The sequence below is a fragment of the Osmerus eperlanus genome, chromosome 5 (genome assembly GCF_963692335.1).
Source record: "Osmerus eperlanus chromosome 5, fOsmEpe2.1, whole genome shotgun sequence".
In the NCBI taxonomy this organism is placed as follows: domain Eukaryota; kingdom Metazoa; phylum Chordata; class Actinopteri; order Osmeriformes; family Osmeridae; genus Osmerus; species Osmerus eperlanus.
Genome location: NC_085022.1, coordinates 17,508,756 through 17,535,903, shown reverse-complemented (window position 1 = coordinate 17,535,903; position 27,148 = coordinate 17,508,756). Strand labels below are relative to the sequence as shown.

Below are 27,148 nucleotides of genomic sequence, written 5' to 3'. Positions count from 1 at the left end.
GAGATGTGAGCATCAACAGGATTCTTGTTTTGGTCCTTTATTCCTATTTTAAGTACCACATAAAACAACTTACCCCTGCCTCATAATGGGCCTCAATGAAGTTGAGCCACTATAACAGCAGCCATATAAAAAAAACTGTAAATTGTTGTAATTTGTTACTCAATGTTAGTCCATAGTAACTTAAAATGAAACTGAAAATATTGACCAGTGCAATTTTTACTCCACCAAGTTTGCCGTTAATCAAGACTGGTATTTTCTCTGATTGGTTTTACTAATCATATTTAATCACACAAGGCCCTAGTTTCACAAACGCTAACCAATAGCATTGGGTCTGTTGCGTGATGAAACTGTATCGCTTGCAGCGATTTATGAGTCGTGGCATTCCTGACCATATGAGAAGCCGGTTCCAAGAAGCTAGCTAACTGTTAAGCCCCCATAAACACAGCAGCAGCAATATTGTCAGCTAAATATAGGCTCCCTTCTTTATTCTCACCCCCCCCCCCCCCACACACACACACACACATACACACTCATCCAATAACACAGATCTATGATAACCAACTTAGTTTGTTTGTTGGTTATTGCACCACAGCTAAACTGGTGAAAATCATTTTCAGCACTTAGCTCATCATATTTGTAAATTAGGAAAGGTAGTAAACTTGAGTGTAAAGTATGCACTTGTGGGGACAATCTTGTGCACCATGTAGACAATCTTGTTGATGTGAGTGAGTAACTGACATCAATCCTTAGGGTCAGGGTTGGTGTCTCATGGCATTGTACAAGAGCCCTATGACATTATCCATGGATGGCTCAGTGATTTGAGTTTGGCTCTGTTCAGAATCAAGCAACAGGACCTTCAGCACGATCAGTCCTTCAGTCACTCATGCCGCCACTCCAGTCAGACCATGCTGCAACTACACACACACACACACATTTACATTTACATTTAGTCATTTTAGCAGACGCTCTTATCCAGAGCGACTTACAGTAAGTACAGGGACATTCCCCCGAGGCAAGTAGGGTGAAGTGCCTTGCCCAAGGACACAACGTCAGTTGGCATGACCGGGAATCGAACTGGCAACCTTCGGATTACTAGCCCGACTCCCTCACCGCTCAGCCACCTGATTCCCCACGCACACATTCACTGCCTATTTCCACCCCATCCCCTCCCGTGGTCTTTCAGCACGTATGATGTATAATCTTCTCCAGTTGACAGAGTTACAGACCCCCCCATCTCTGATCCAGCCTATGTTCCTATCAAATCACTGTGGACACCTGGTACTGTGGACCCCCTTGCCCACCTCCTCCTCACTATTCCTCCTCTCATTTCTCCTTTCTGTAGTTATTTTCCCTCCCTCCAACCAGGGATTTAACCTCTTCAAACCGCTTTCTCGTTCTCCTTCTTTCCCCCCTTTTTCAGATGGTGTTAATATTTCTCTCTTCTCCCCTACCCCCTCATCTCTATTCCTTTCCTCTCAGATATTTGAGTGAGGGGTTGATTTATTTTTTTATCGTGCCCAGGAGACTGAATAGAACACAGATAAACATCCCTGTCTGATTTGTGGGCTGCTAATACCCAAGTGCTGCTCCGTGTCGCTTCACTGAAGCTGGCGTTGGTGATCTTTAGAGTTTAACAGTGTTTAAAAGGTTCAATTTGTACCCATAAATGTTTTATCATTTCCATTAATTTTGAGTTTTATAGTGACATAATTACACTATCATGACAATGATTATCTGACACAAGTCATGCCTTAGGAGATTCTTAGTTGTAAAGAGGCACATGGAGCTACATCTCCTGTTTTTTTTTTTTACAGCTGTGTGGTGTTGAGTAACCTTCACACATTGATAACGCAGATTTCACCCACTGTGGAAATTGGATTATTTAGTGTGTGTGTGTAGGTGAACTTGTGTATAGATATCTGTGCATGAGATGTCATTGATTAATCAAATATGACATTCAGGAACTTGAAATACTGGAAGCGCCATGTCTATTCTTATCATAATATCCACTTTGAATTCTCTTTTCAGCATAATTATGACACCAAAGTATCAAGCTCACTGATGTTTTGGTTTAGATTAGTTTTTGTGGATGGTTCTCCTATGGAATCACCTTGGACTTTTAGGCAACATCTAGATAGAACACCAGCAGTCCGGAAAGTGAAGGAATCTTGTCCATCAAAGTCACACATTTCTCCTTGCTTTTTTTCACCCTCAGAATGATGTCTTCCAAGCGAGCTACACCTCCATTTCCCCAGGTGACAGATGATGAGGAAGCGATGAGGCAGGATAGTGCAGGCTGGGCCAATGACGACAGAGAAGGAATGGCCTCAACCACGCCTCCTCTGCATGCCAAACTTCACCAAGAGAATCACCAGCCAATTAGAGATAGCCAACCTGTGTCTGATTGGGACAGTATAGGTCCTACTTCCACGGTAAGACCCAGACCCTCCTCCGTCCCATCAAATAACAATACAGCATATACACATCAACATGTTATACACATGCAGGTACAGCACAGTAGGTCACAAAAAACAAAGACAAACAAACAGTCTTTACTTTAAAAAAAATATTAACCTCTATTGGTTAGGTTGTAAATGAGAAGGTGCAGCTATAGGGGATGTAAGATCTATCTGTAAATATCTAGTGCTCACACTCACTCACACACAGCCCCATTACAGAGACATCTTCCTCTTTGGAGACAAATGCACAACAAGAGTTCTTGGACACCATTCAAGGACATCTTAAGATCTCACTGTTAGCCAAAGCCCCTTGTCTTTGAAACCTAAGCCCTTGAAAGTTCCTGGAGATCCCCACTAACACTATAAGAGTAGGTGAAAACACAAAAATAGACTGTGTGTTAGAGCACCTGTGTTCTGTTTTGGGACAATTATGGCTTCCTTAGATTTCTAAGCTCTTTCTTCTCGGTGCAAAGCCTTTGGGATTTTAATCATGTAGGAGGAGGAACATATATGCGAGTCACAAAATAAAACAATAAAATGTCATGTATGATTAGGAAAGTTTTTTTTTGTTGCTTGCTCTCACAGGCTTAACAAGGTCTGTAAGGCCTAAACTTACTAAATTAAGTATTCATTTAACCTCTCTGGAGATAGCAAACTCTGCATCTGTTATCTGAGAAGCAGTCAACAAGTACGTCAGAAACACTAGCTTCTAATACCGTATGTTAGTTCCAGGATGTAGAAACAATGGTATCCATTCTTAGACATTTAAGCAATGTACTGCAGGTGTGACCTTAGAGACTTTGACCTACGCCAATCTCCAATATCTAAAAGCATTAGTCAATCCAAAAGTAGTGAGAAGGGGGAGGAGTTTGAATGAGATCCAAGGCAGACTGCCTTTGTTGCAAAACCTTTGAATTATGAACGTGACCTTTTCCAATCGCCATGCTCTCTCCATGCCAAGGTTTTGAGCTTGGGTTGCCAACCAAAGCCAGCATTTGTAAACTAACTTTAGAACCCAGAGTGAACTGTAGGGAGATTAATTACATTATTAACAGCAACAACCGACAAAAACCTTAGGTTAGAGATGTAAATAAGTTGAAACAAATACAAAGTTTGTCATGTTACACGATATGAACCTGTCTTGCGACCTAGTCTTGCATAATTTCTGCAAGTTTTGACTCTACATCACTTTCTTCTGTATCCATATTTGATTAAAGTTTTCTACGATCTATAGTACAACGTTGTCAGAGCTGACACTCCACCAGTTTAGAAAGGGCCAATAAGAGCTGAGAATGTAATCTGATTCATGATGTATATTGTAATTAAACACTTAAAGCTCTGTATATTAGTATGAGACAAAACTGTGGACCTTCTTGTTACGTTTAACAGGAAAATGAGAGTAGTAAGGGCTGCTCCTTGTACAACCCGAATAACTCAACTTCTCCGCCCAAGCCTGAGGAGTGTTCCCGGGAGCGCGGTGAGCTGCTTGGCGGGCTTGCTTTTGGAACGCCAGAACGCCGCAAGGGAAGCCTGGCAGACGTAGTGGACACACTGAAACAGAAGAAACTGGTGGAGCTGACCAAGACGGAGCAGGACGGTAAGAGATTCTTTTTTTTACTAAGGTGGTTTGTATGTTTGTGCGTTGAGTACTTGACGATGAGCCCTGGTGGGTGACTTGTACGTACGGTATGTGTGAATGAGTAGACGAGAAGGAACCCCTAGTTTGTGTGTGTGTGTGTGTATGTCGTAGATGTAAGAGGATGCTGTGGTGTGTGTGTGTTTTGGATGTGTGGGTGGGTGTCTCAGCGTTTTCGTGCACACGTTCTCTCCCTCTAGAGTTTTCCTTTCTCTCCCCATCTACTTTTGAAGATGTTTGATCCCTTACATCACTAGTGACAAATCACCCTTGCTCATAGATCACAAATGTGTGGGTTGAAACACCAGCTTCCCAATCCCTTGTTCATATCTGGATCTTGACTCGTCAGACATGCCTGTACTCGCACCTCTACCCCAGAGCCATTTACTATAGATCTAAAATGCCTCTATAGAGTACCCTGTACACATTATAATTTTTAGTATCAGAGGGACTGTTGATCTCTCTCCTCAAAGGGAATACATTGTTCCTATGAACAAGCTATCTTAAGGTTACACTCCCAAACCTCTTGCAGGCAGTGTCAACAGCAGATAGAGTACAGAAGATACATGGCAATCTATGTCTCAGTGATGTGAAATAACGGAAGGACAGAAATACGGAGAGGGCTCCCACCAACTTTCTCTTTGAATTTTCTGTCAGCTTATGTTGTGTTCATTTTAAATTTTTCCTGCTTTGGGTGGTAGGGTTCAAATAATTTTTAAATGTAGGTGTCATATTCTTCCTGTGTGTCACACACCGGTCCATCAACATGCTGTATTTGAAAGCTAAGAAGGAAGATTCTGGACAGCGCAACATCAATGAGCGTTTCTAGTGGAGCCTAATTCCTTTCTTTGATCATTGGGTGTGCTCAAGCCTTCGGCGAGAGCACAACCTTTGTTCTCTCACATATATATTATTATTATTCTTTTTGCCCCCCTAAAACTCAGTCAATATTTGGCGTACATAGACAACCTATGTGTCAAAAGTTTCGTCTTGGTAGCGATTGAGTTGCTTCTATTGGGATTTACGTTCCGTTGCATGGTTTAGGCTCAAGTTACGTTTTTGTGGCGAAAAGTGAAGCTAACGGTGGCTAATTTGCTAGCCACAGTCACTGACGTTACTAACGTCACTACGTCACTAACGTCACGAAAACACGCGTGACTACCTGTAGCAGAACATTCGTTTCGCATCTGTTAACTTGGGGGATAGCTAGGCTAACTATAGCTTTACTGCAAGGCAGCTGCAGAAACGCCACAAGCAAAGAGGCCAGGGTGATAACTATTTACTTATTTTACTTTGTGATGTGAAACACAATTGTAAAATGTAATGTACAATATTAGCTGATATTATTAAGGAAGTAGGCCCACATCTACTTTCGGAAACGGTAGTCTACTATTTCACTGAGGCATTAGCATGACATTAGCCTCTGTTACCCGGGCAACACATACTACAGTGGTCTATGATGCATCTGTTTTCAATCATTAAAATAAACGTTCCTCACAAATACATTTTCGTTGTAGGATTTATTAGGACATTACATTACAAGTAAACGATTTGTTGGTGAAATTATCATTACCTGTGGTTTCAAACCAGTGTTGCTCACTGCAACGCTGTAGCCTACGCGAGACACACTACAAAAACATCTACACAGCTGTTTAGGAAGTCAAACGGCGACAGAACATGTTTGGCACTCCCCTTACTTAAATCAAAAGTCTTTCAATAGGTGAAACTATCTGACTACTAACCTGAACTTTACTGCCACAGCCTAAACTTAGTCAATCTGTTCATGAAAATAATTAATTTCAGCCTAAACCGTACAACGGAACGTTAAATCGAATTCAACCAACGCAACCGCTACCAAGACGAACACAGCAGTAGTCTAGTACTGTACTGTAGTAGTAGAATTTACAGGGGCAGCTTCTCCACACAGGGCTATATCGCATTTTGCGTTGTTACTGACAATGATCGCTACCAGTGAGCTTTTTATGAATGAGCAATTTTCCACTAAATAAATGTCAAGCTTATTTACGTTTTTGGGGGCATATTTTCAGTTAGCAGATGGTACTGTTTGAATCGCGATTCTATCTTCTGCCGGTAACGTCGTAGAATAATCTTCAAAGGGGGTTCTTTATTAATGAATGAATGCAATATAAGTAGGCTAAATGCCTGAAAATATCACGAGAAGGGAAAACTTAAAAGGACGTTTAAGTCATAGAGATTAGGTCCATTTTTACACCGGTCTGCCAAATGTATTCGTTTTGATTCAGCTATGAGGCTGCCTCTTGCAGGGGAAATGAGAAGACATCATATTTCATTCTACACTTCACTCGTATTTTGAGTTGTAAATGAGCAGCAAAAAAAGATGCTTTTAAATCTATGTAATCTCTATAAATAATAAGTAGGCCCTATGCATTTTTATATAAAATATACAGACCCCTGTGCAACCGACGCAAGCAAGCACACCCTACAATTTCACAAGAAATTGTACCCTCTCTAGTTTGTATCGTAAGAACCATAGTAAGGCATTGATTATCCCAGGAGCACAATATTATGAGAATGAACACATCAAAATAAATGCCAGAAGGAGGGCGCTACACATTATGTTTCCAAGTCGAAGCTCCCTTTGGCATCTTGTTTAACACGGTACGAGTTACAAAAGATACATTTACTGCAGCTCATCTTATTTTGCTGTGTTTCAGTAGCTTCTTTTGTTAATAATGTATTTTTTGTTTGTTGTTGACCTCTGGCTGGGGAGGTTTTGTTGAAATCGGTTTTATTTTAAGAGAAGTGTCATGGTATGGAGTCAGGTGGCTGAGCGGTGAGGGAATCGGGCTAGTAATCCGAAGGTTGCCAGTTCGATTCCCGGTCATGCCAACTGATGTTGTGTCCTTGGGCAAGGCACTTCACCCTACTTGCCTCGGGGGAATGTCCCTGCACTTACTGTAAGTCGCTCTGGATAAGAGCGTCTGCTAAATGACTAAATGTAAATGTAATGTAGAACAAGGATACATTTAAAGGCCTGGGGGCTTGACATTGCAAAATGCTCCATCAAAACACAGCAGCCATTGACATGTTGATAATGTGTTTGGATTAATGTGATAGATTTAATGAAATTTAAGGGCACTAAGTTTGAGAATGTAATTCCCTTGCTTGATCACAGACTTGTTCAATGTTTCTTCTAGGGTTCTGTCTTTTCTTTTTCATTTCAATTCAGAAGCTTTGCTTAACCTTGTTAAAATTACCTTTACGCTATTTCATTCTATCTCCTCGTCTTTAATAGTACTTTTATTTTTTACATTCTTTTTCACTGATTCAGACCTTGGACCTAATTGGTTTTGAAAAATGTAAGGCCAGTCTTTTTAAGTAGTTGTTGCTCTTGGCTTCCATTAGTTTTCAATGTTTTACAGCACAGGCTTTTGTCATTTATTTCTCTCTGTAACCTTGTATTCATCGGAGTTCCAGAGCACATCAAACCAGTTTTATTTTGTGACGTCTTGTCTTTTTAAAATGGCCTTCCTAGTCTGTGTGAGCAGGTATGCAGGGACATAATGGTGAGAAGGTTGACTTGATTGTGTGTGATGAAGTGACTAATCAGAGGTCCTTTTCACGCTTCAGGACTGGAGCCCAGGGTGCATGTTTGGTCAGAGCTACAATAGCTAGAAGTGACATTTTGTAGGCTAGCTTATGTTTCCATATTCTGTGCACAGGAAGTGGAATGTGAAGTTTTGCAAAAGGGGTTTCCTTTTTGTCAATGGTGGTCTCCCATCAACCACTGACATAGTGCACGCACAATTTTGTTGACAGTTTATATATATATATGTTTGGTTTTAATATCTTCAAACATATTGCCAAGGAACAATCTTTTTTATAAGCATTCAAAATAAACCATTCAGATCTTTTAGATATCCTACAGTAGGATAATAATAGTATGATGTGCTTCAATTTCCAAGAAAATCCTCTTGGTATTCTCCTCCAGCAACCATCTAGGATCAATCGATTGCGGGTCCTACCATGCACCACACATCCATTACTTCTCTTCCCTCCTTCCCTCCAACGTTATCTCCCACCCTTGTCCTCCTCTACTTCCTGGCTTCTTGGAGCCAGCTTTACAACGTACGATTTGCCACCATCAAATGGAATTACACCCTATTAGCCGTGAAGCTCTTACTTAGCTTAGCTAGGCTGGCCGGGGACTAAAGTGCAAACACAAGCATAGTTAGACCGTTCAGTGTATCGGTCCCCCATGGGTTCACTATTAGCTTTCACTAACAACCTTAAAGGGTCTTAGTAAGTGCCTGTGACAGTTATAATGAATGGAAAGGGTTATTCTCTCACATGGAGGCCTGGTGTTTACTAAAGTGTGGCCTCAGATTTAAAAGCTGTATTAGTAAGTATACTGTAGCTCTATAAGTGTGTCAGTACTGTACTGAACTGTTTTGTTACATTGCTTCACAGAACCTTTTGGAAACCCCAAAGTTTTTGTGAGTTTTATACATGTTTTTGATACAAATATCAACCACAGGGTGCCAAAACTTACAATTTAGAGTGAGCATACAACATGAAAGAAAAATGTATACAATTAGTATCAGTTATATTGTCACAGCCTCCTGTGTTAACGGGTCCTGGCATTAGCACTGTTTCTCTGCCAACTTAGTCAGCCATCTAATATGCTCCAAGCTGCTTCTGGCAAACTCTTGACAACGTCTCTATTTCATGCGTCTAACCTGCATATAACCGTCTTTAATTCAAATAGTTCGCCAATACAACAATAAATCAAGTCCAGCTGGAATGCAAAAAAATGGCTGCTTCCACCACTTGTTTTCCCTAGTGATTACATGTGCAGAGTAATGCCAAGAAAGTTTGAAGAAGACGAACAAGGTAGGAGATTCATATGGCAGGCTAATCATTTTTTGAAGGCACAAAGTGCTGGATAGAATACCTTTCAATCAAATTTGTTTCGAGACAAAGCTTGACACTAAAGGCCTGCGTTTGACTCACTGAGTTCTGGGTTTGACACGTCTTGTAGACATCTTCTGCATGTTTTGTCACAATCAATGAAAGCACATTGTTGACTGGCAGTCAAACATACAGAAACAAGAACACATGCAAGTGTAAACACACACACACACACACACAGTAAAACATCTACAGGAAAAGTGTCACTGTCAGTTATTAACCACATTAGCACAGGTCCAATCTCCCTCAAACTGGTTCCTAGATAGCCAGCTAGACAGCAAGCATAGACTGTTCAACTGTTCAGGCCTGTAACATACAATAGATGAGCTTGTGTGGTCTATATTTTCCCACTATATCCCATCATGTAGCTTCTAGCTAGCTAGCTAGCCTTGCCAAGTGCTAGCTGCCCTGACTCTAGCTGAAAGTCTGGGGATCTAATCAGGCCTGTAATGGCTTTACCAGCTGGATGGCTACTTCAAAGCAGCCAAACTTCCCCTAACCCCGATGTATGACAATGGACTCCTTCTGTGGAGCTGCACTTTGTTGTCCCTCAGGTCTGATAGTTCATTTAAGCCTCTCCCCACTGCCACTCAAAGGGTAAGTTATCCCCTGTTGGGACCATGGTGTTTTGGTACTGTAGGTGTGTGTGTTTCTCTCAGTGGGTGCGGGTGTAGTTTTACTAAATGTGATTGTGTGCACGTGCATATGTGTCAGTGTTAAAATGGCAGTCTATATTTGGCTCTACTGATCAGTTCTACAGTTTATCTGCTTACACTTAATCTTTCCCATGACTCCTTGTGTTTCAAAGAGTAATTGTTGCTTCTCTAGAAGTAATCAGCTTTTTTCTTCAAGTGATCCCTAATTGAGGGCACCATGAATCTATTAGGGCTGGGACAATTTCAGGGTCCTATTTTGATGGTGCATGAGAACAATAGGTAAGAAAACATCTGCATATGACTTTGCAGTGGCTTCACCCAGTTATCAGTAGTTTCCCAGTTTTTGTTGTAGCTGCATTTCCTTTTCTTTGTGGTAATACATTTCCATCATGTAAAGGCATAGTTTGTAACTTTATGGTGACTCGCAATTTTCCCCGTAGCATAGGCAGCAAAGACTGTGACAGGTCCATCTGCACTTGACCCATGTCAGTTATATTGACATCAAACACAGCCCTGTGATGATATCCTTCCCTGCTTTTCTTCACAGCCATTGGATTAAAGCCATATTTGAAAAAAAGCGTCTCTCCTGCAGCGTTTTGACATCGGTTTGAGTCAATCAAAATGCGGGATATCCTCTCAATATGTGGGACGTGGGATAAGGGATGAAAATGCTGCGCAATCCCACATAAAGCGGGACTCCTACTCTAAATTGAGTTCCAGGCAAACTACTGCACAGTAGTGTTCATGTAGGACTTTTCCCAAGTAACCATGCTAAATTCCATGTTTTTTGTTGTTGTTTTTTTTCATTGGTTTAAGAGGATCAATCTTCTAGATTTTACACAATGAAATTCCACATCCTGGGATCTCTACAGACTGGAACCAAGATTGTTGAATCCATTTATGTGATGCTCCTCTGTCTCCCACTGTTCTTCCTCTTCCTGGTTTTCCTCCTTCTCCCCTTTTCCGACCGTTCCTTCCTCCTTCTCTTCATCCTTTCATCCTCTTTTCCTTCCTCCTCTCCATCTTTCTCTACCTCCTTTCCACCATCTTCCCCTTTGTCGTCGTCCCCCCTCCTCTTCTCCACTCTTCTCCTTCTCCACCCTTGTGGTTAGTTTCCTTCTCTTCCTCTGTAATGGATAGGGATCTCTTTAGTAATAACGTGTGGCACGAGGCTTTAACTGCACATGAAGCCTTGTGAGACACCCAGTAGCCTTCTCCATGGTTTGGCAGCCAGCCAGTGAACATGCAATGCATGCGTGCATATGTCTGAACATATGCAATGAGCTTCTTCACCAATTTACTTTGGAAAGCTTTCATGAAACTAAGCTATTGAGGAAAGAAGCTTTCAAAACTTCTGTAAATAAACTAGTAGTAGATATGAATCCATTCCCTTTTACCCCAAAATAGATTGAAAGTAGGGCAGGGAGTTTGGTGCTAACATTTTATGGCACAAGACTGTTGGAATGCAAGTGGGTTGGAAGATGTGCCGGGCAAAACCATCTTTGGAGATAGCGTCGAGCCTCGACGATAGCTGTCATTACAGATGATTGAGCTGGCAGCTGCCTCAGTGCCACTCTCTTTAGACTATTCTCCTCTGCACTCATATCGCTTTCACAACCCCCCCTTCTTCTTTCTCTACTTGTTCGATCCTGCAGTACCGTGTTACGCACTCTCCCTCTCCCTCAGCTGTCTATCCCTCCAAGGCCCCGTACCCTTCTACCAGGAGCCTCCCGACCCTGTTTTCTCTGTTCCCTCACGGCCTTCGTCAAGTCCCTGCTGAGCCCCTGGTGACCCTTATCTACACCGATTCCCCTTCTCTCGAGCCATTCATTGTATTTGTTAGACAAGGCCATTCTACTGTGTCACAAAAATGTACCACACATCATGTTTGGGGGGTGGTGGCATGACTGGAGAGGTGGGGTGTAAGGTTTCCTCAAATCAGGGCAGAAGTGGAAACAGAAGGCTGTGTCTTGGGCCATGTGTGTTGGACATACACACTCGACAAAGAGTTCTGGAGCTGTTTAGACCCTCTGTCGTCTTCAGTCAAGAGAATGGTGGTAGCTACATTTCCAGGGAGTGACGTTGAATCTTCTAGTGTGTGTCGTCCAGGTACGTCACCTTAACTCATTTGGGCTAGCAAAATGGCAGATGGCTGCAAGGCACTTTATGAATGATATATTATAATGTATTCATTTAGTAGACGCTGTTATCCCAAACAATATACAGTACAAGGGGGTATTTAAACCTGTGCCTTCTCGATCTGCAGTCAAGTGCTGTAACCACTGTCCCCTACATCTCCTCGTCTAGTTGTGGTTACATATTCTAAAACTTACATTTGACAACGGAACAGAGATGCACAGACATTTAACCGCAGCTGCCCTACAGCAAGCCAAATGTTTGCACCTTAACCCTCGATTGCGGATCGGTTACCCCCACAGCAAGAAATCTAGCTTGTATAGTAGGTTGCCGTGTGTAGTTGACGGGGCTTCTGCAGGGTTATGCAGGGATACTATGCCCTCCCTCCCCTCCAGGCTAGAAGGAGCCAGTTCCCAGAGACTGTCCAGCTCAAACAAGGAAGCAGGTGTCATGTGACTGATGAAAATAGTGTCTCTGTAACAGACACCATGCTAACACAAATCAGACTCCTCGCTCAGGACTCTAATGGTTTTTAAATGCTCAGCCATTGGGAAAGAGATGCAGCTATACACATATTCACTGTTTGACTTTATTATTCCTTACGTGTTTATTGTGTGTGTGGACCCACAAATGTGTGTGCATGCGTGTGGCTGTCTGTGGACGTGCATGTGAGTTTGCACTCAGAAACGTGTGTCTGTGGGTTTGTGTGTGCGCGTGATATCAAGTGTGCTGGTGCTGAGTGGAGGAACTCTCCTGGCCTGACTCCTCATGTTTGGACATATGTTGAGTTTTATTTCACTCTGACATCAATCCTGCTGGCCAGCTGTTCAGCCAGCTGCTCTCTCTCTGTCTCTCTCTGTCTCTCTCTTTCTCTCTCTCTCTCTTTCTCTCTGTCTCTCTGTGTATCCCTCTCCCTCTCTCTCTTTCTCTCTCACTCTCTTTATTGTTCTATCCTGCCCTCCCTTGTGTCTCCCTCAATCTCTCTCTGTATCCCCGTTTCTCTCTTTCTCCCATCTCTTCCCTCCATTCTCTCCCTTTCCTCCAATCACTCTCTTTGCTCTCCCACCCCTGCTGTCTGTACATGCCTCTTTTTGAGAACTTCTTCCACCTGTGTGGAATTACTTCTTACGTAAGATGCGAATGTATAGAGAGCATTGGACAGTGCAGTGCATTGGTGCACTTGGTCTGCCAGATTCCATCTGACCCAACATTAAATAACAACAGAGTTAGGGCTAAGTGCACATACAAGTCTCATTTTCCCGCTTTATGTCTTGTATGTGATACCTGTACAGTATGTCAATTTGTTTACCAAGTTTGTAAGTGCATAAAAAATCTGATCTCTTGCATGATTTTGGATAGCAGACCAAATATGTCAAGTTATTGTGTTCTGTGCTGTTAATGGTGGTGTGTGTATGTGTGTGTGTTTGGGAGGGGGGGGGGGGTCGGGCAAAATCTGCTATGCTTGAGTAGTTTCCCATTCCGTATATCTGTCTGTGGCTGTGCAAGAGAGTGTGTGTGTATGTGTGTGTGCATGTTTGTGTGTGTGAACACAAGACTGAGCATAAGGGGGCGATCCCCTTCAAAGTGGGGACTTAGCAGTACATTGTTGATCTTGGCGGTGTGGGGGTTGTCAGGGCATGTCTGCCCGCTCACCGCTACAGTAGATGCCTGTGGCTTCTGTTAAACAGGCACAACACTGGCTCCTGGAACATCGCCAAGACAGATAATAAAAATCTGTTTACACCAAACACTATCTCTGATTCTTGGCTACCTGGCCCACAGACAGTTACAGTCTCTCTTGCGCGCACACTTTCGCCCGTACACTCACATGCTCCATCTACCTCTCCCCCCTCTACCTCTTCCTTCTCCTCCCTTCTTCACCCTCCACTACTCTGGTTAGCGTTCCTTCCTTCCTGTCCTTTCTCCACCTACTCCTTCTATCCCTTACCCTCCTACTTTCTTTCTCCTTCTCTCCTTATCCAGGGCCTCTCCCTTTCTATCTGTCTATCTGTTTTTTCCCTCCCTCATCCTCCCCGTATCTTCTGCACACTTTACTTCCTCATTGGCTCCTTTCCTCCTTCTGCCTGCTCCTCTCTCCTCACTTTCCATCTTCCTCTTGCTCTCACCCCCTTGTCCCTGGCTCGTTGTCCTGTCTTCCCCTGTCCTTTCTGCTCTTCCTGATGTCCTCTCTTCTCCCCCCCCCCCCCCCCCCCCTCTGGGCTTTGTGAAGAGGCCGTTCATCATTGGAATATCTCTTCCACTTGATAAAGAGTGAGTGTGGGGACAGTGTGGAATTTTTATCCCAGCCTCAATCTAAACAGCACTTGATCCCCTCTTCGTTGAGGAGGGACAGACAGAGAGCCATCTAGGGTAAAATGCCTCTCATCCCCCTCTCCTTCTCCCCTCTCCTTTTGAGCCCTCTGCACTGACACCTCTATATCTCATCCCTCTCTCTTCAGAAGTGTTTACTGGTGCAGGTGGGGTAAGGATGTATGTATGATCCTCTTCACGTACGCGCAGACACACATATACACACATTTGCACACACACTGTACGCTGTATAACTCAGATGCTGGCTTGAGCTACAAGTTGTATTTTCTTCTTTAAGTGTGCCTATCAATTGTGGCCCTACTTTTATTCGGATATGCAAGATCCACCTGTGTATGTGAGTGTGTGTATGTACAGTACTTGTGAAAAAAGTTTGAACACATCCAAACTTTTGACTGGTACTGTACATACACACACTCAAGCACAATTTTCTGTTTTCTTCAAGAACAGTGGAGTATTTCTTTAATCAAGTCGAAAGTTGATTTCTTTGTAAGAACTCAGGCCCTTCAATCTACTTTATCCAAGCAGTGTTTAAATTAATCACGTGATTCTGGTCTAAGTACGCAATTGTTGTCAGGCAGTTTGTGTGTGTATGATGGGGATAGGGTGTGGCTGATTTAGAACAATCTTAATCCAATGTAAACACTGAAGGCTTTAATATATCGTAATAAGATAAGTTGTGTTGTGTTGCACCACCCCCCCCACACACACACTCACACACATACACCCCTTTGCAAAACTTTTCTGACTACAATAGATTACATAGCATATGCACATAAGCAAACATTAAGCTGTTCACAATGCCCATGTGTTTGTCCTTTGGTTGGATCAGGACCTTAAATGGCGCATTGTGTCCACGTGACCTCTTGAATCCAAGCTGGCCCTCTGTGGGGTTTTCCGTCTACGGATGCAAGAATGTCTGCCTTTGACGTGGTTACTCTTTAGAAGCAGCGGTGTCATTCTAATTGCTCTCTAATATGATTGTGGCGGATAATTTAGACTGTGGAGGCGCATACACACACAGAACAGTTTACGCACATGCACACCGTGCCAGTGCAGAAACAGAGACACAGGCTCTCTTTACGGACAGACACCCTGTGTGTGGGTTCATGTGAGTGCGTGTCATCAGGCTAAGAGTCCATGAGTACAGTTTGTGTGTGTGTGTGTGTGTGTGCGCACATTTCTGGGGTTTGGGCGGATCTTCATCAGAGAGAGAGACCTTCAGAGTTCCTTAAATCTGTTTTCCTCATGTTTTGGAAAATTGACCACTGGAAAGATTCTGACTGGTGCTGGTCTCCTCTATCTGGTTCTTTAGAGTCCCCCTGTGTGGAAAGACTCCTGTCAAAAGACTGGAAGGAGAGGATGGACAAACTCAATACCAACGAGCTCCTGGGAGAGGTCAAAGGTGAGACAGAAGGAAGGGCTATGAATGGAGAATGTGCCTTCAGAGTAGATAAAGGCCTGCTCAATGACACGTTATTCATGTAGTCTATAGTGTGTTTTGTGAAATTCAGCAGCGCAACCTGTTTCACATGTCTTACTTAGTTTGTTGACTAAAGGTCTATAGATCACTTTATGTAGGTGACAAGGTTATTCTTTCCATTCCTTGTCTTCCTCCTCCTTTTATAGTGCAGTACTTTCATTACACCTCTTTCCAATTCTTGATTTTCCTTACTATATTTTCTCTCTCTCCCTTTCTCACTCTCTGTCATCGACACACTTGAACTTCCACACTTCCCTGTACTGTGCAAGTATGACAGCCTAAGAAACATTAATATTTTTTACTTATCCTTTGCATATAATGCACATTGAAAGTCAAAAGGAAAACAGTGTCTTTGGGATCTTTCTCAACTGATAGAGCTGATGTGAACCTTTTGCACCACAGCTTCTAATAGTACCTTTGATTAAATGACATACAAAGAGAAAGGCGGGCGGTATTGTAATATGTGTATGAGTCAGCGGTAGTGTTTACGAGCCTATAAATCTTGGCAAGTGAGTGGGGCGAGTTGAGTATGCAAATAACAAATTAACAATAAAAACCCAGAAGATTGAGAAGAGGCTGATTTGAAGCTTGTTAAATCCAATTCTGCCGCTTTATTCATGGTCTAGAATGTTGCATAGTTGAGGAAGGATGTCGGTACTGCATCATACTTCAGCTTGTTTAAGAGATTCATGCAAGGTTACAATGAATTTCCTTTGATTGATGTAAGATAGGACGCATGAATGCTTTTGGAGTAAGAGTTTGCCTTTTTGTGGCGGAGGTTCGTACCCATGTAGACATACATACAGACATGCACACAGTCTGCCAGCTCCTTTATGCTGACTTCTTTCAGAGTCCTGCCACACGTCCTTATAAGCATGCATTGAATGTCTTGATAGGGTTATTGTATGAGAAGACCTTCATTTATATGACAAGCTCTCAAATGTCGGGTTGAAACCTGTAAAAAAGGCAGCTCACAGTTTATGGTTTGTCCCTGAAGTGTGCTGTACATCTGACCTGCAGATGAGCCGTTTCACATGCTTCCATACTGTACCACAGCCATGTGTATTATCAGTTTGGATTACAATAGGTTGTCAGAGATAGTGAAAGATGGACGTGCGATGCACTCTGTAGGATAAGTGACACGGAGTAGCACAAGGTCATCTGTCTTGTCATGGTGATGAAAAACACGGCCTTCTAGGCTTGTCAGAAACTATTCTTAATGTTGTCTGCTATTTATCAATAGACAATACAGAGATAAGAGACTACGACTTCTAACCTTTTTATACTGTGGGTAAATGGTCTTTGACTCCATCACACACACACACACACACACACACACACACACACACACACACACACACACACACACACACACACACACACACACACACACACACACACACACACACACACACACACCCCAGCTGTGTCCTCACCAGAAAACACTGGTGATTCAATTCACTTGCCAAACTCACTCACTTAATGTCCAAGATGGAGCTTCTGCCCTCAAACTCCTTGGGGATGTACAACCATTACCCTGTTCATGCTGACAACATCCTGAACAAATTTATCTATACATCTGTTTTGATGTTGAAGATGACAATTTTGTAAAAGTGTGACTTTGTTTGTGGCTCAATACAATTTGTATTTATTTAAATGGGGGCATTTACATAGTACAAGGTAGCCACAAATGAAACCACATTATTGAGCTTCACAGGTTTTGTCAGTAGTACAAGAGTGTGTGGTTTGTGTGTGTACACTGTATGTGTGCCTGGTATGCACAGTTGTATTTATTTGTCTGTGTCTAGATCTATGTGTATTGTATAAATACTTTTCATATGGCATGCAGATGTGTTTTTTCATGTTTTCTCTGTTTCCAACTGTCATGGCATGAATTCACTAAAACTATTCTGACTAATGCAAGGAGAGTGAAAAATGATAATCACTTCCTGTTTGGCTCATTCAGTGAACAGGTGTGAGACTTAAAAGTAATCCTGATGGATGGTTAATGGAAAGGCCCTGACATTATTATTACTGTGTCAGGAATATTAAAGGAATGTGGAGTGGAGGCGTAAACTCACACACTCGCCATATTCTGTAAACTTCAGCCATTGTCATGACGCCACAAAGTTTCACTGACTCACCCTTTAGAATGTATGTGGAGTCTACGAAAGGTGCTGGGCGTGAGTGAGGGAAGGGGAGGTTGTTGTTCAAGTCCTAATGGACCCCAGACCCTGTTAGACTAACCACTAACTGATGGGAAGAGTAGATATGACAAATGGGAATACATAGAAGGGATATGTTTTTATCTTCCCACTGTAAGAAATAATAATTGGAAAATTGTATGAAAAACCTTGTGGATAAATGGAAAAATAGTCATATATAGTGGTGGAATGGAATGGCGTTCTATATACTGCACACTGATACGACCTTATGCAAGTACAGTATATATGTCGTCTCCTCTCCTCATCCTTTTCCACCTCCATCCTCAGGTACCCCAGAGAGCCTGGAGGAGAAGGAGAGACAGCTGTCCACAATGATAGGTCAGCTGATCAGTCTGAGAGAGCAGCTCCTGGCTGCCCACGATGAGCAGAAGAAGATGGCCGCCTCTCAGATGGAGAAGCAGAGGCAGCAGATGGAGCTGGCCCGTCAGCAGCAGGAGCAGGTGAACCAGGGGGGGGGGGGCTGGGGTGATCAGAGTGTGTGGATATGAGAGGGGGGGTGAAGAGAGAGAAATAGAGAGAAAAGGAGAGAGATAGAGAGAGAGAGAGAGAGAGAGAGAGAGAGAGGAAGAAATAGAGTTTTAGAGAGATTTGAGGATTGGATGTCTATATTAACCTGTGTTTACATCGGAACGCTTGCAAGGGGTACATTTCATCGAAGGTTTCTATCTGTTGACAGGATGTGTGTTTGGACAAGTCCACAATTCTCCTCACTCCCGAGCACATAACACATTCCAGCCCATCACAAAGGACAAAACGAGTGGAAGAGAGATTGAGGCACTCAATATTAGCCAGTTATTTAGCTGTTGAGACATGATAGACTAATGATCATTCTGACGCCACCGGGAACGCGTGCTCTAATGAATTCTGACATTTGTTCAGATAGGGACACACCTCACATTCAGAAACCTGCAATTACATTTCAAAATAAATATCAGAACAACTTCTCTGAATTCTGGGCAGCTGTTGCTTGTTTGTCAGAAATGGGCAGATACCTTTTTGGGAGCGTCTGACTCAAGTGATTGGTCAGGCTCTGGGGCTCCGCTCCTAAGTGACAGGTAGCCAAGGGGGAGGCAGGCTGGTGCGGGTTATAGATGTAAACATGTCAATCTAAGGTATTTAATTTTTCTGGTGAAATAATTGTCAATTCTTAGACCACACTTTCTGAACGTTTTTAAATAACGTTCATTCCTCACTGAAATCTTTATTGGACTATGATACTGATAACAATATTTCTTCCTTTTCCGCAGATAGTTTTGACCTTCATGTTTTGCTTTCGTACCAATAAACGGACCGTGTCCTTTCTCTCTCTGTCTCCATTCAGATTGCCAGGCAGCAGCAGCAGCTTCTGCAGCAGCAGCATAAGATCAACATTCTTCAACAGCAGATACAGGTGGAGCCTCTCGTTTTGGAACGCATGCATCTGATGCTGCGCACTGTTTACCACTTGCTCTTCATTGTGTACCTATCATAATATGATAGATATTACACAGATATTATCACCGGATGGCATGCCACCACACTGTGTCATGTGTTCACACTGGCTTGGCTGTGCCGATGTTTGCATGCCTTGGTGTTTTTGCGTCCCTTTTTTCGCGCGTGTCTCCTGCGTCTTACTCGCTATTCCTGAATTGGTCTTATCTCCCTTTCATCCCTTTCTTGGCCTTATGCCAGATGCACCTCTGTTATCACTCTCATTCCATGTTGCCTTCATGGGGTCGCTGCCCCCTCGTTTGATCTGTGCGTTCATTTGCTTCTGGCAATTAGAAACAGAGACACTGGGGAAAACCTAGAGGTTGTGACCCCTTTCTTTTATGTGGTCTCTTATTATTATTGAGTATCGTGACGCACTCATCCATAGACACACACACACACACACATACACACATGCACTCACATACATAGGGTTCACGTGTCTACATACTACATGCACACACAGGCATATGCACTCACTCAGGCAGGCACGCATACACACACATATTGACCCCTTAATAGACATGGTTATACTTAGATCATTTGCTGTCATTGATCATGTGCTGATCAATAGTATCTAATCCCCAGGGTCCCTCCGAGCAGTTTTGCTCCATCACCTTCTCTGTCCATCAACATCCATTTCCTTTCTTCCTTTCTCTCCTTTTCACATTCACTCCATCAGCTCTCTCATTTATAGAGGATGTTTTTACCTTTTCTTTTATATTTTCCTCACCCCTTTTTCTATTCTTACCTTTCACCATGTCCATCTTCCTTTTCTATGCCTTTCTCCCTCTTTCTCTGTTTCTTAGTCCTGCCTCTACATCTCTCACTTTTGGAAAGAAAGTCCAACCACTTTTCCTATGTAATTTACTATCCTTCTGTATTCATCTACAAAATGTTTGTTAATAAAACAGTGACCTGGAGATTGACATAACAGGGGGATCTGATTCTCTACCGAGCCCCAGAAGAGCTCACCCTGACTGGGCAAGCTAGTGAGCCAGAGGCCCTGAAGCCCTGGAACTGTGGAGGTGTTGTGTAGTTAACCATGGATCAGTCTTTAACGGCACCCCCCTCTGACTTTTAATAAAGCCCAGATCTGAGTTCATTAGGCTCGGCCCCTCAGGGACTGATTCCAGGTGAACATAGTAAAGTCTCTCTCTCTTTACTACTGTGTGTGTGTGTGTCTGCACGTGCCAACGAGATCTGTTTTACAAACAAACAAATTCTTAAGATGCCATAGTTTCTCTTTTAAGTGTTCGTTCGACTTTGTAGAATTTAAATCTCTTATTTGGAGCCCCCCCCCCCCCCCCCCCCCCCCTCGATATCTAGACCACTGCACAGTACATTGATTTGACATAGGACTGCCGTTTAACACAGCCACCAGAGAATTGACTGTTTACGCTGTGTTTAAAGAGTTTGGCTTCAAACAAAGAGACAGAAGACTACCCGTCTGGACTGATCAACTCCAGATTCAGAGGAATTCAGGGCCAATACTCTGAGGCACTGACCAAGGGCTTCTGTTTGGAGTAGAAATTGTGAAAAATAAATTGTGCAACTGTTCCGTAGAAATATGGAACAGTTGCTACATATAACTATATACCATCAAGCTAAGTATTATGAAATGGTTGTTTAAGCTATACAGTACAGTAACAGTAGTTTAACTATAAAACACAATAAATACCAGAGACTGTCAGGTACTGTGGTAACTGTGAACTGAGGATAAGTAAAGTTTTCTGGCTATCATGTTGTTGAATTATATCATAATGTTTCATAAAAGTTTTTATCATTAGCTTTTTATCACCAAGACAAAGCTTTCCATCCATTCCGGAAAAAGTGCATTGCAGAGAGTGCATTGTCACTTTCAGATCATCTGTTCTGGGAGTTGGGGATTAGGTGGAAAGCTGTTTTCAATTGTTGTTCCTTTTCTTCTCTGGAGTGATTGGTATCTGTGTTTGTGTCAGCCTTTCGCTGTTATGGGATGAAGGGAGCAGTTCAAAGTGATGGCAGGTTTCCTGTCATGTGGTTTTAAATGGTGTGGAGGAACAGCAGGAGACTTCAAAGGGTTAAAGGAAAGCTTCCGATGGCCTCCCTTATGAAAGTGACGGGTATGCACGCAGACACACACTAACAAGGGACATGCACATACACATGTGAGTACACTGATGGAGTCCAAAACACTCATATCCACACAGACACATATTAACCCCCTTCATCCACTTACACACACACACACACACACACACACACACACGCACACACACACACACACACACACGCACACACACACACAAACACACACACACACACACACACATGCATGTACTTAAACACACACACACACACACAAAACACACAGAACCCTATTCCTCTCTCCACACACACACACACACACACACACACACACACACACACACACACACACACACACACACAAACACACACACACACACACACACACACACACACACACACACACACACACACACACTGAGGGTGGCCCTTTGTTTCCCCGTGGTTGACAGCCATGTGTCTTTGTTAAATGCAGCCTCTTAATGTGTCTCATATGTGCTCCATTTCCTCGGGCCCACAAAGGCTCGCCCAGACCACAGAGCCAGGGCCAAGCTAACGGGCTAATTAATGACTGCAACCCGCACTACCCCTCCTTCTCCTCCTCCCTTTAGTCCTTCCCTTTCCCTTGTTCCTCCTCCTGTTTTTAATTATTTATGTGTGCGCGTGTATTTATGTCCGTTTCGCCTTTTTTTCGGAAAATATGTGTTCTTGATAACATATAGCCAACTGTATGGTACACTTCTTTTTCCTGCTACGACTTCTCCTTTGCCCCCCTCCCACAATTTCCCCCTTCTCTCTCCTTCTCCTACCGTGTCGCAAATATTGCTGTTTTGCAATTGTTGGCTACTAAATGTCAGCTTGTCTCATCCCCAATGGTGGTTAGGTTCAAATCGCTGATGACAGTTGCTCACAAGAACTGTCTTATCCCCCGAACCCCGAACTTAAAGGCAGTCTGTCAGGAATCAACCTTGTAGACACAAACACACATGGATCCTCTCTCTGCCTTTCACACTCCACTTTCACACTTGCGTTCTCTGTCTCCTTCTCGCACACACACGCACCCCTTACCCCCCCTCACACACACACACACACACAGTAGGACCATTAATACTGCGTGTGAGTGTGCCTGTGTGTGGGTACGTACATCCGCATGTGTGTGAGTGTGTACGTTTGTGCGCTAGTGTGTGTGTATGTACGTCTGTCTAGTGGGCAGTTGAGGAAGGGGCCCATGTTTTCTTAGTGTGGTAGGGGTGTGGGGGGGGGGCACACACAGGGCCAGCCCATTCATCCCCCCCCAGTAAAAGGGTCTTTGTGTTTGTGCTGGTGGAGAACCCGTCCCAGCATTCCCAGAGGAACACAATGAATGGAGGATTTTGTCCTGTTCCCTCCCCCACCCTTCTCCCGAGACACAGGGTCATTTTTCATCTCCTTCATTCTTGTTTCGTCTCTCTCCGTGTCACAAGACACATCTCCCGGTGTGTGTGCATGCGTGTGTATACATCTTTGTGTCTGGGCCTCCTGAGTGTCTGGGTTAGAAGAGGGAGACCTTATGGGACCTTGCCTGCATGTGCTCGGTCGAATCCTGTAAAAACCCGCACAATGTGGATCCTACATGCATATGGGATGTAGTGATGCTTGTGCAAGTAGACACATGCCATTCAACTTGTGTGTGTGTATTGACTTTCTTACTGTGTCCATGGGGGGGTCTCTCTAGAGACTCTATCAATCGCATTCAAATTACCACAGTCAAGCACACACATGCAAACACACACATCCAATCAAGGGTAGGCTTGTTTGTGTCTACTCTCTGGTCTCCTCTTTACCAATGCTCTTTGAACAACCCTCAGGAGTCACCACATTCAATGTTAACTGCTGCATTTGCCACGCATTCTCTTGCTTGTTTACAGCAAACGTTTCCATCAAATACTTTCTGTGCATGAGCTCCTGAGGAAGAGACAGAGAGGAAGAGAAAGAGAAAGAAAAAGAAAGAAAGAGCGCGAAGGAGGGAAATAGAGAGAAAGAGAGACAAATCTTTATTTTTGTTGGTCAAAATTACAGACAAAACCCGTGGCGAATGTAGAAGCTCAAGAAACCCAGTGAGAGCGCTGGTCCAAGAAAGAAAGAGAGGAGTTTGAGAACCAGACAGAAAGACAAACGGTGAGCAAGAAAGGGAGAGTGAGAGGGAGGCATTTGCAGAGGAAGAGGGAAGGAAAGGGAGAACCATAATATGAGACAGACCCAAAAAGAGTGTTAGAAAGAGAGAGATGTGCCTACTCATTAACAAGGTATACACACTGTAGGACTAGTCATAAGGAGGCCCCCCAGGCCTATCTTTGATATGCTCCTTTCAATATCAACCTGCCTGTCTTAACCACAGCACAGACAAAGTGAACCCCCCACTTTCAGGGCTTCTTAGCCCTACATGAAAGCGCAGTCATGTCTGGACTCAAATCATTGTGTGGATGCTCTCAGGGGGATCTGTGTACTGTAGTTGTTTTCTGAGTTTAGTCTTGCCTTTCTGAATGTTTGATCGCTTCATTTCTGTCTTCCCTTGTGTGTGTGTGATCTATATTCCTTGTTTGATATTGCTTATCTTTTCTGGCGAACGTGTGTATGTGTGTATTAGTGTAGTGTTCACATGGGCGTCATATGATAAGATGGATCTAAAGAGCATGACATGTGCCCATGCGTTCATTTTCAAGTAAGTTGATGTACTGTTTGAGTACTGTACTGTATGTTTCGGACTCCTTTTCTCATTCCTACCTCTTTCCCCCTTGCTCCTTCGGTCTCTCTCTCTCTTTTCTCTCTCTCCCTGCCTTCATTCTCTGCCTCTCTCCAGGTACAGGGTCACATGCCTCCACTCATGATCCCAGTCTTTCCTCACGACCAGCGCTCTCTAGCAGCTGCCGCAGCAGCACAACAGGGCTTCCTCTTTCCGCAAGGAATGTCCTACAAGCCAGGTACACACACACACACACACACACACACACTCACACAGAGAAACATATATGCATACACAAACATATGCATGTGCGCACACATGTTAATAGATGCAATCCCATGACGGTGTGAGCAAGAGGTACTCAATCCTGGTCCTTGTGCCCCCCTGCCCTGCCATGTTCTAGATGTTTCCCTGCTCCAACACACCTGATTCAAGTGATTGTGTTCATTTGAATCAGCTGTGTCAGAGCAGGGACACATCTAGAACATGCAGGGCACGGGGGCACGGGACCAGGATTGAGTAAACCACTGGTGTAAGCACACATGCCCACAACCTCACTCACACACACACACACACACACACACACACACACATACACGCACACATTCACGCACACGTTTTCAAAACATCATACAAACCCATAAGGTCAGCAGATGCTACTTTTACCCATTCTGGCATCCAATAAGTTACGACGGGCCTCACACACATTTCTCCTTTTTAGCACCCCTGTCGGACAGAGAACCCTGTCGTTACTAATGAACTGTGTCAGGTCAGGAATGTTTTGGGGAATAACCTGGAGATTTCGACTTCCCAGTGGTTCACATCAGGAACAATAGATTGGATATGACGGGGGAGAGGAATGTCTCTTTTATGATGTGCTGAAAGAGAGCGTGTCAGTTACACAACACATCTCCAACATGGAATTTCACACATTTATACACTCTGACACTGTCTGACATACACATTAGCATGGTTGGATGTGCACATAGAAGTCATGAATGGTCATATGCAAAGCATGTATACAAACACACACACACATACGCTTGGCAGATAAGCACCCACCAAGTGCACACATGCACCCACATACATACAGACACACAAACAAGACCTCTTCTTCTCTCCTCTCTCTTTCTCTCTCTGTCTTTGTCTCTCTTTCACTTTGTCTTTCTTTCTCTCTCTTTTTCTCTCCCTAGAGAACTTGCTATTCTCAGGACAGGGGTCTAGTCACCACCTGCTCTTGTTCTTCTCCTCCTATTCACATTCCATTCCTGCATGCATACCAGGCATACACACACACAGACACACACGCATGCTGACAAACACACACACACTTATGCAGCACACACTTACTCAACATGTTAACTAACCACAATCAACAACATAGTCTAAAATATCTCTCATCAATTTTCGGGAGGTGGTAGGCTGGCAGAGGTGTAGGGAGGGGTGTGATATGCACACAGTTACAAGACGGACAACCAGAACCAAATGCCTTGATGTCGTTTGTGCACAGATCCGAGGATGTGACTGTTCACATTGGACACGAAAAGCCTTTTAAGACAAACAGTAGGGGTTGCGCTGAACATTCTGGGTGCCAGGTTTTTAAAAAGCCTGCTGCATTCATGAATGCATCCAAATCCATGGCCGTACTGCTCTCAGTCGGAGTCCTTGACCGCCAAGATGGGCCGTGAGAGCTTGTCCACGCACCTCAGAGTAAAGCGACGGTATCAAGAGGCATTCACCTTTGATAATGCTTAAACTCTTTAGACTCAGTTTGCTCTGGCTTTTGAGCAAGTCTCTCCCTAAGGCCCTGTTGGAAAAACACTGAATAGCTGAGCAGAAATACAAGTTTACTTGAGCGATTGAATCATTTTTTTATAAAGATTGTGTCGGTAACACAAGACAGAACATCTTTAAGCAATGAAACAGGTTGGTGCCTGTGAACTCCCTTTGACCTCATTTTTTCGAGAGAGCACAAGTATGTAAGACTTTTGTGTTGTCTTTCTGACAGGTGACAACTACCCCATGCAGTTCATTCCATCCACAATGGCAGCGGCCGCTGCATCAGGACTCAGCCCATTGCAACTACAGGTAGGCAGGCCCATTAGCCACTCCTGATGTCAAACACTAATGGCTAGAGAGCCGTTTTCTCTGCCAAGTTCTAAAAAAGTTCTTCTGAGGTATTGCAACTATTCTAAAAAGTAATTACATATAATGTAGGCCACATACCAGCTGAAGTCTTTATCACTCGGCTCTTTATTAGGTACATGTAATTTTTTACTAGCTTGAAATTCACAACATGCTAACAAACCTAGCCCCACAACACTGTTAGTTCCACTGTTACTTCCTTATCAGAAACCTGTCAGTTGTGTCAAACAAAGGCCAATATGATTAATAGCTGTGGAATTCCGCCCCCACCAGCACAACACCTGGCACTGATAATTCATCATCTTTTTATTAGTGCTTGACACCTGTGGTTTGGAGAACAGCACTTACCAATAATGGTTATCATAGAACATATTCGCGAAAGAGAAATGTAGAACAAAAAAAGTCCCTCAAAGAGAGTTTCACAAGAAATCTCTTGCACACCCCTCCCTCTGCACCCTAACAATACGAGAAAACAACATTTCAAAAGGCCTTTCACAGACAAAGAATTTAGCCTCAAAATGTCAATCATTATCCTGTTATCTTTGCCCGCTGTCGGCTTTTAAACAGTTTAATCTCAGTTTATTCAATATGTAATGTAAGTCTTTTTTTTCCAAGCTCTCATTAAATGTTATTGATTTAACAGAGCGGTAAACAGTGTGTGGAAGCGGAACTGTGTTTTCCAATATGCAGAATACCTCCACTTCTGGCTATAGAAATTATCAAAGCAGGGTGTGTGTGTGTGCAAGGGGGGGTGTTGGGGGGGGCTGTTTGTGTGTGTAAATGTATGTGTGTGAGTACATTTCTGTGTGTGTATGTCTGTGTGAAAGATAGTGGGATTTTAGGAGGATGAATGGTGTCAGAGACA

General features: G+C 43.4%; 1 protein-coding gene across 6 annotated transcripts in view; it reads left to right on the top strand.

Annotated features, from left to right (window-relative positions):
• LOC134021344 (transcription factor SOX-6-like) overlaps positions 1-27,148 on the top strand; it is a 69,710-nt gene that overhangs the window by 23,410 nt on the left and 19,152 nt on the right. For 5 of the 6 annotated variants that reach the window (XM_062462061.1, XM_062462063.1, XM_062462062.1 and 2 more), the window contains 7 exons: positions 2,216-2,432; positions 3,849-4,056; positions 15,484-15,573; positions 18,144-18,316; positions 19,198-19,266; positions 24,256-24,376; positions 26,147-26,226. In XM_062462061.1, coding sequence (XP_062318045.1) covers positions 2,217-2,432; positions 3,849-4,056; positions 15,484-15,573; positions 18,144-18,316; positions 19,198-19,266; positions 24,256-24,376; positions 26,147-26,226 — 957 coding nt within the window. In that variant the 5' untranslated portion in view covers position 2,216. The remainder of the gene's footprint in view (positions 1-2,215; positions 2,433-3,848; positions 4,057-15,483; positions 15,574-18,143; positions 18,317-19,197; positions 19,267-24,255; positions 24,377-26,146; positions 26,227-27,148) is intronic. The other variant, XM_062462064.1, reaches the window with a different exon arrangement.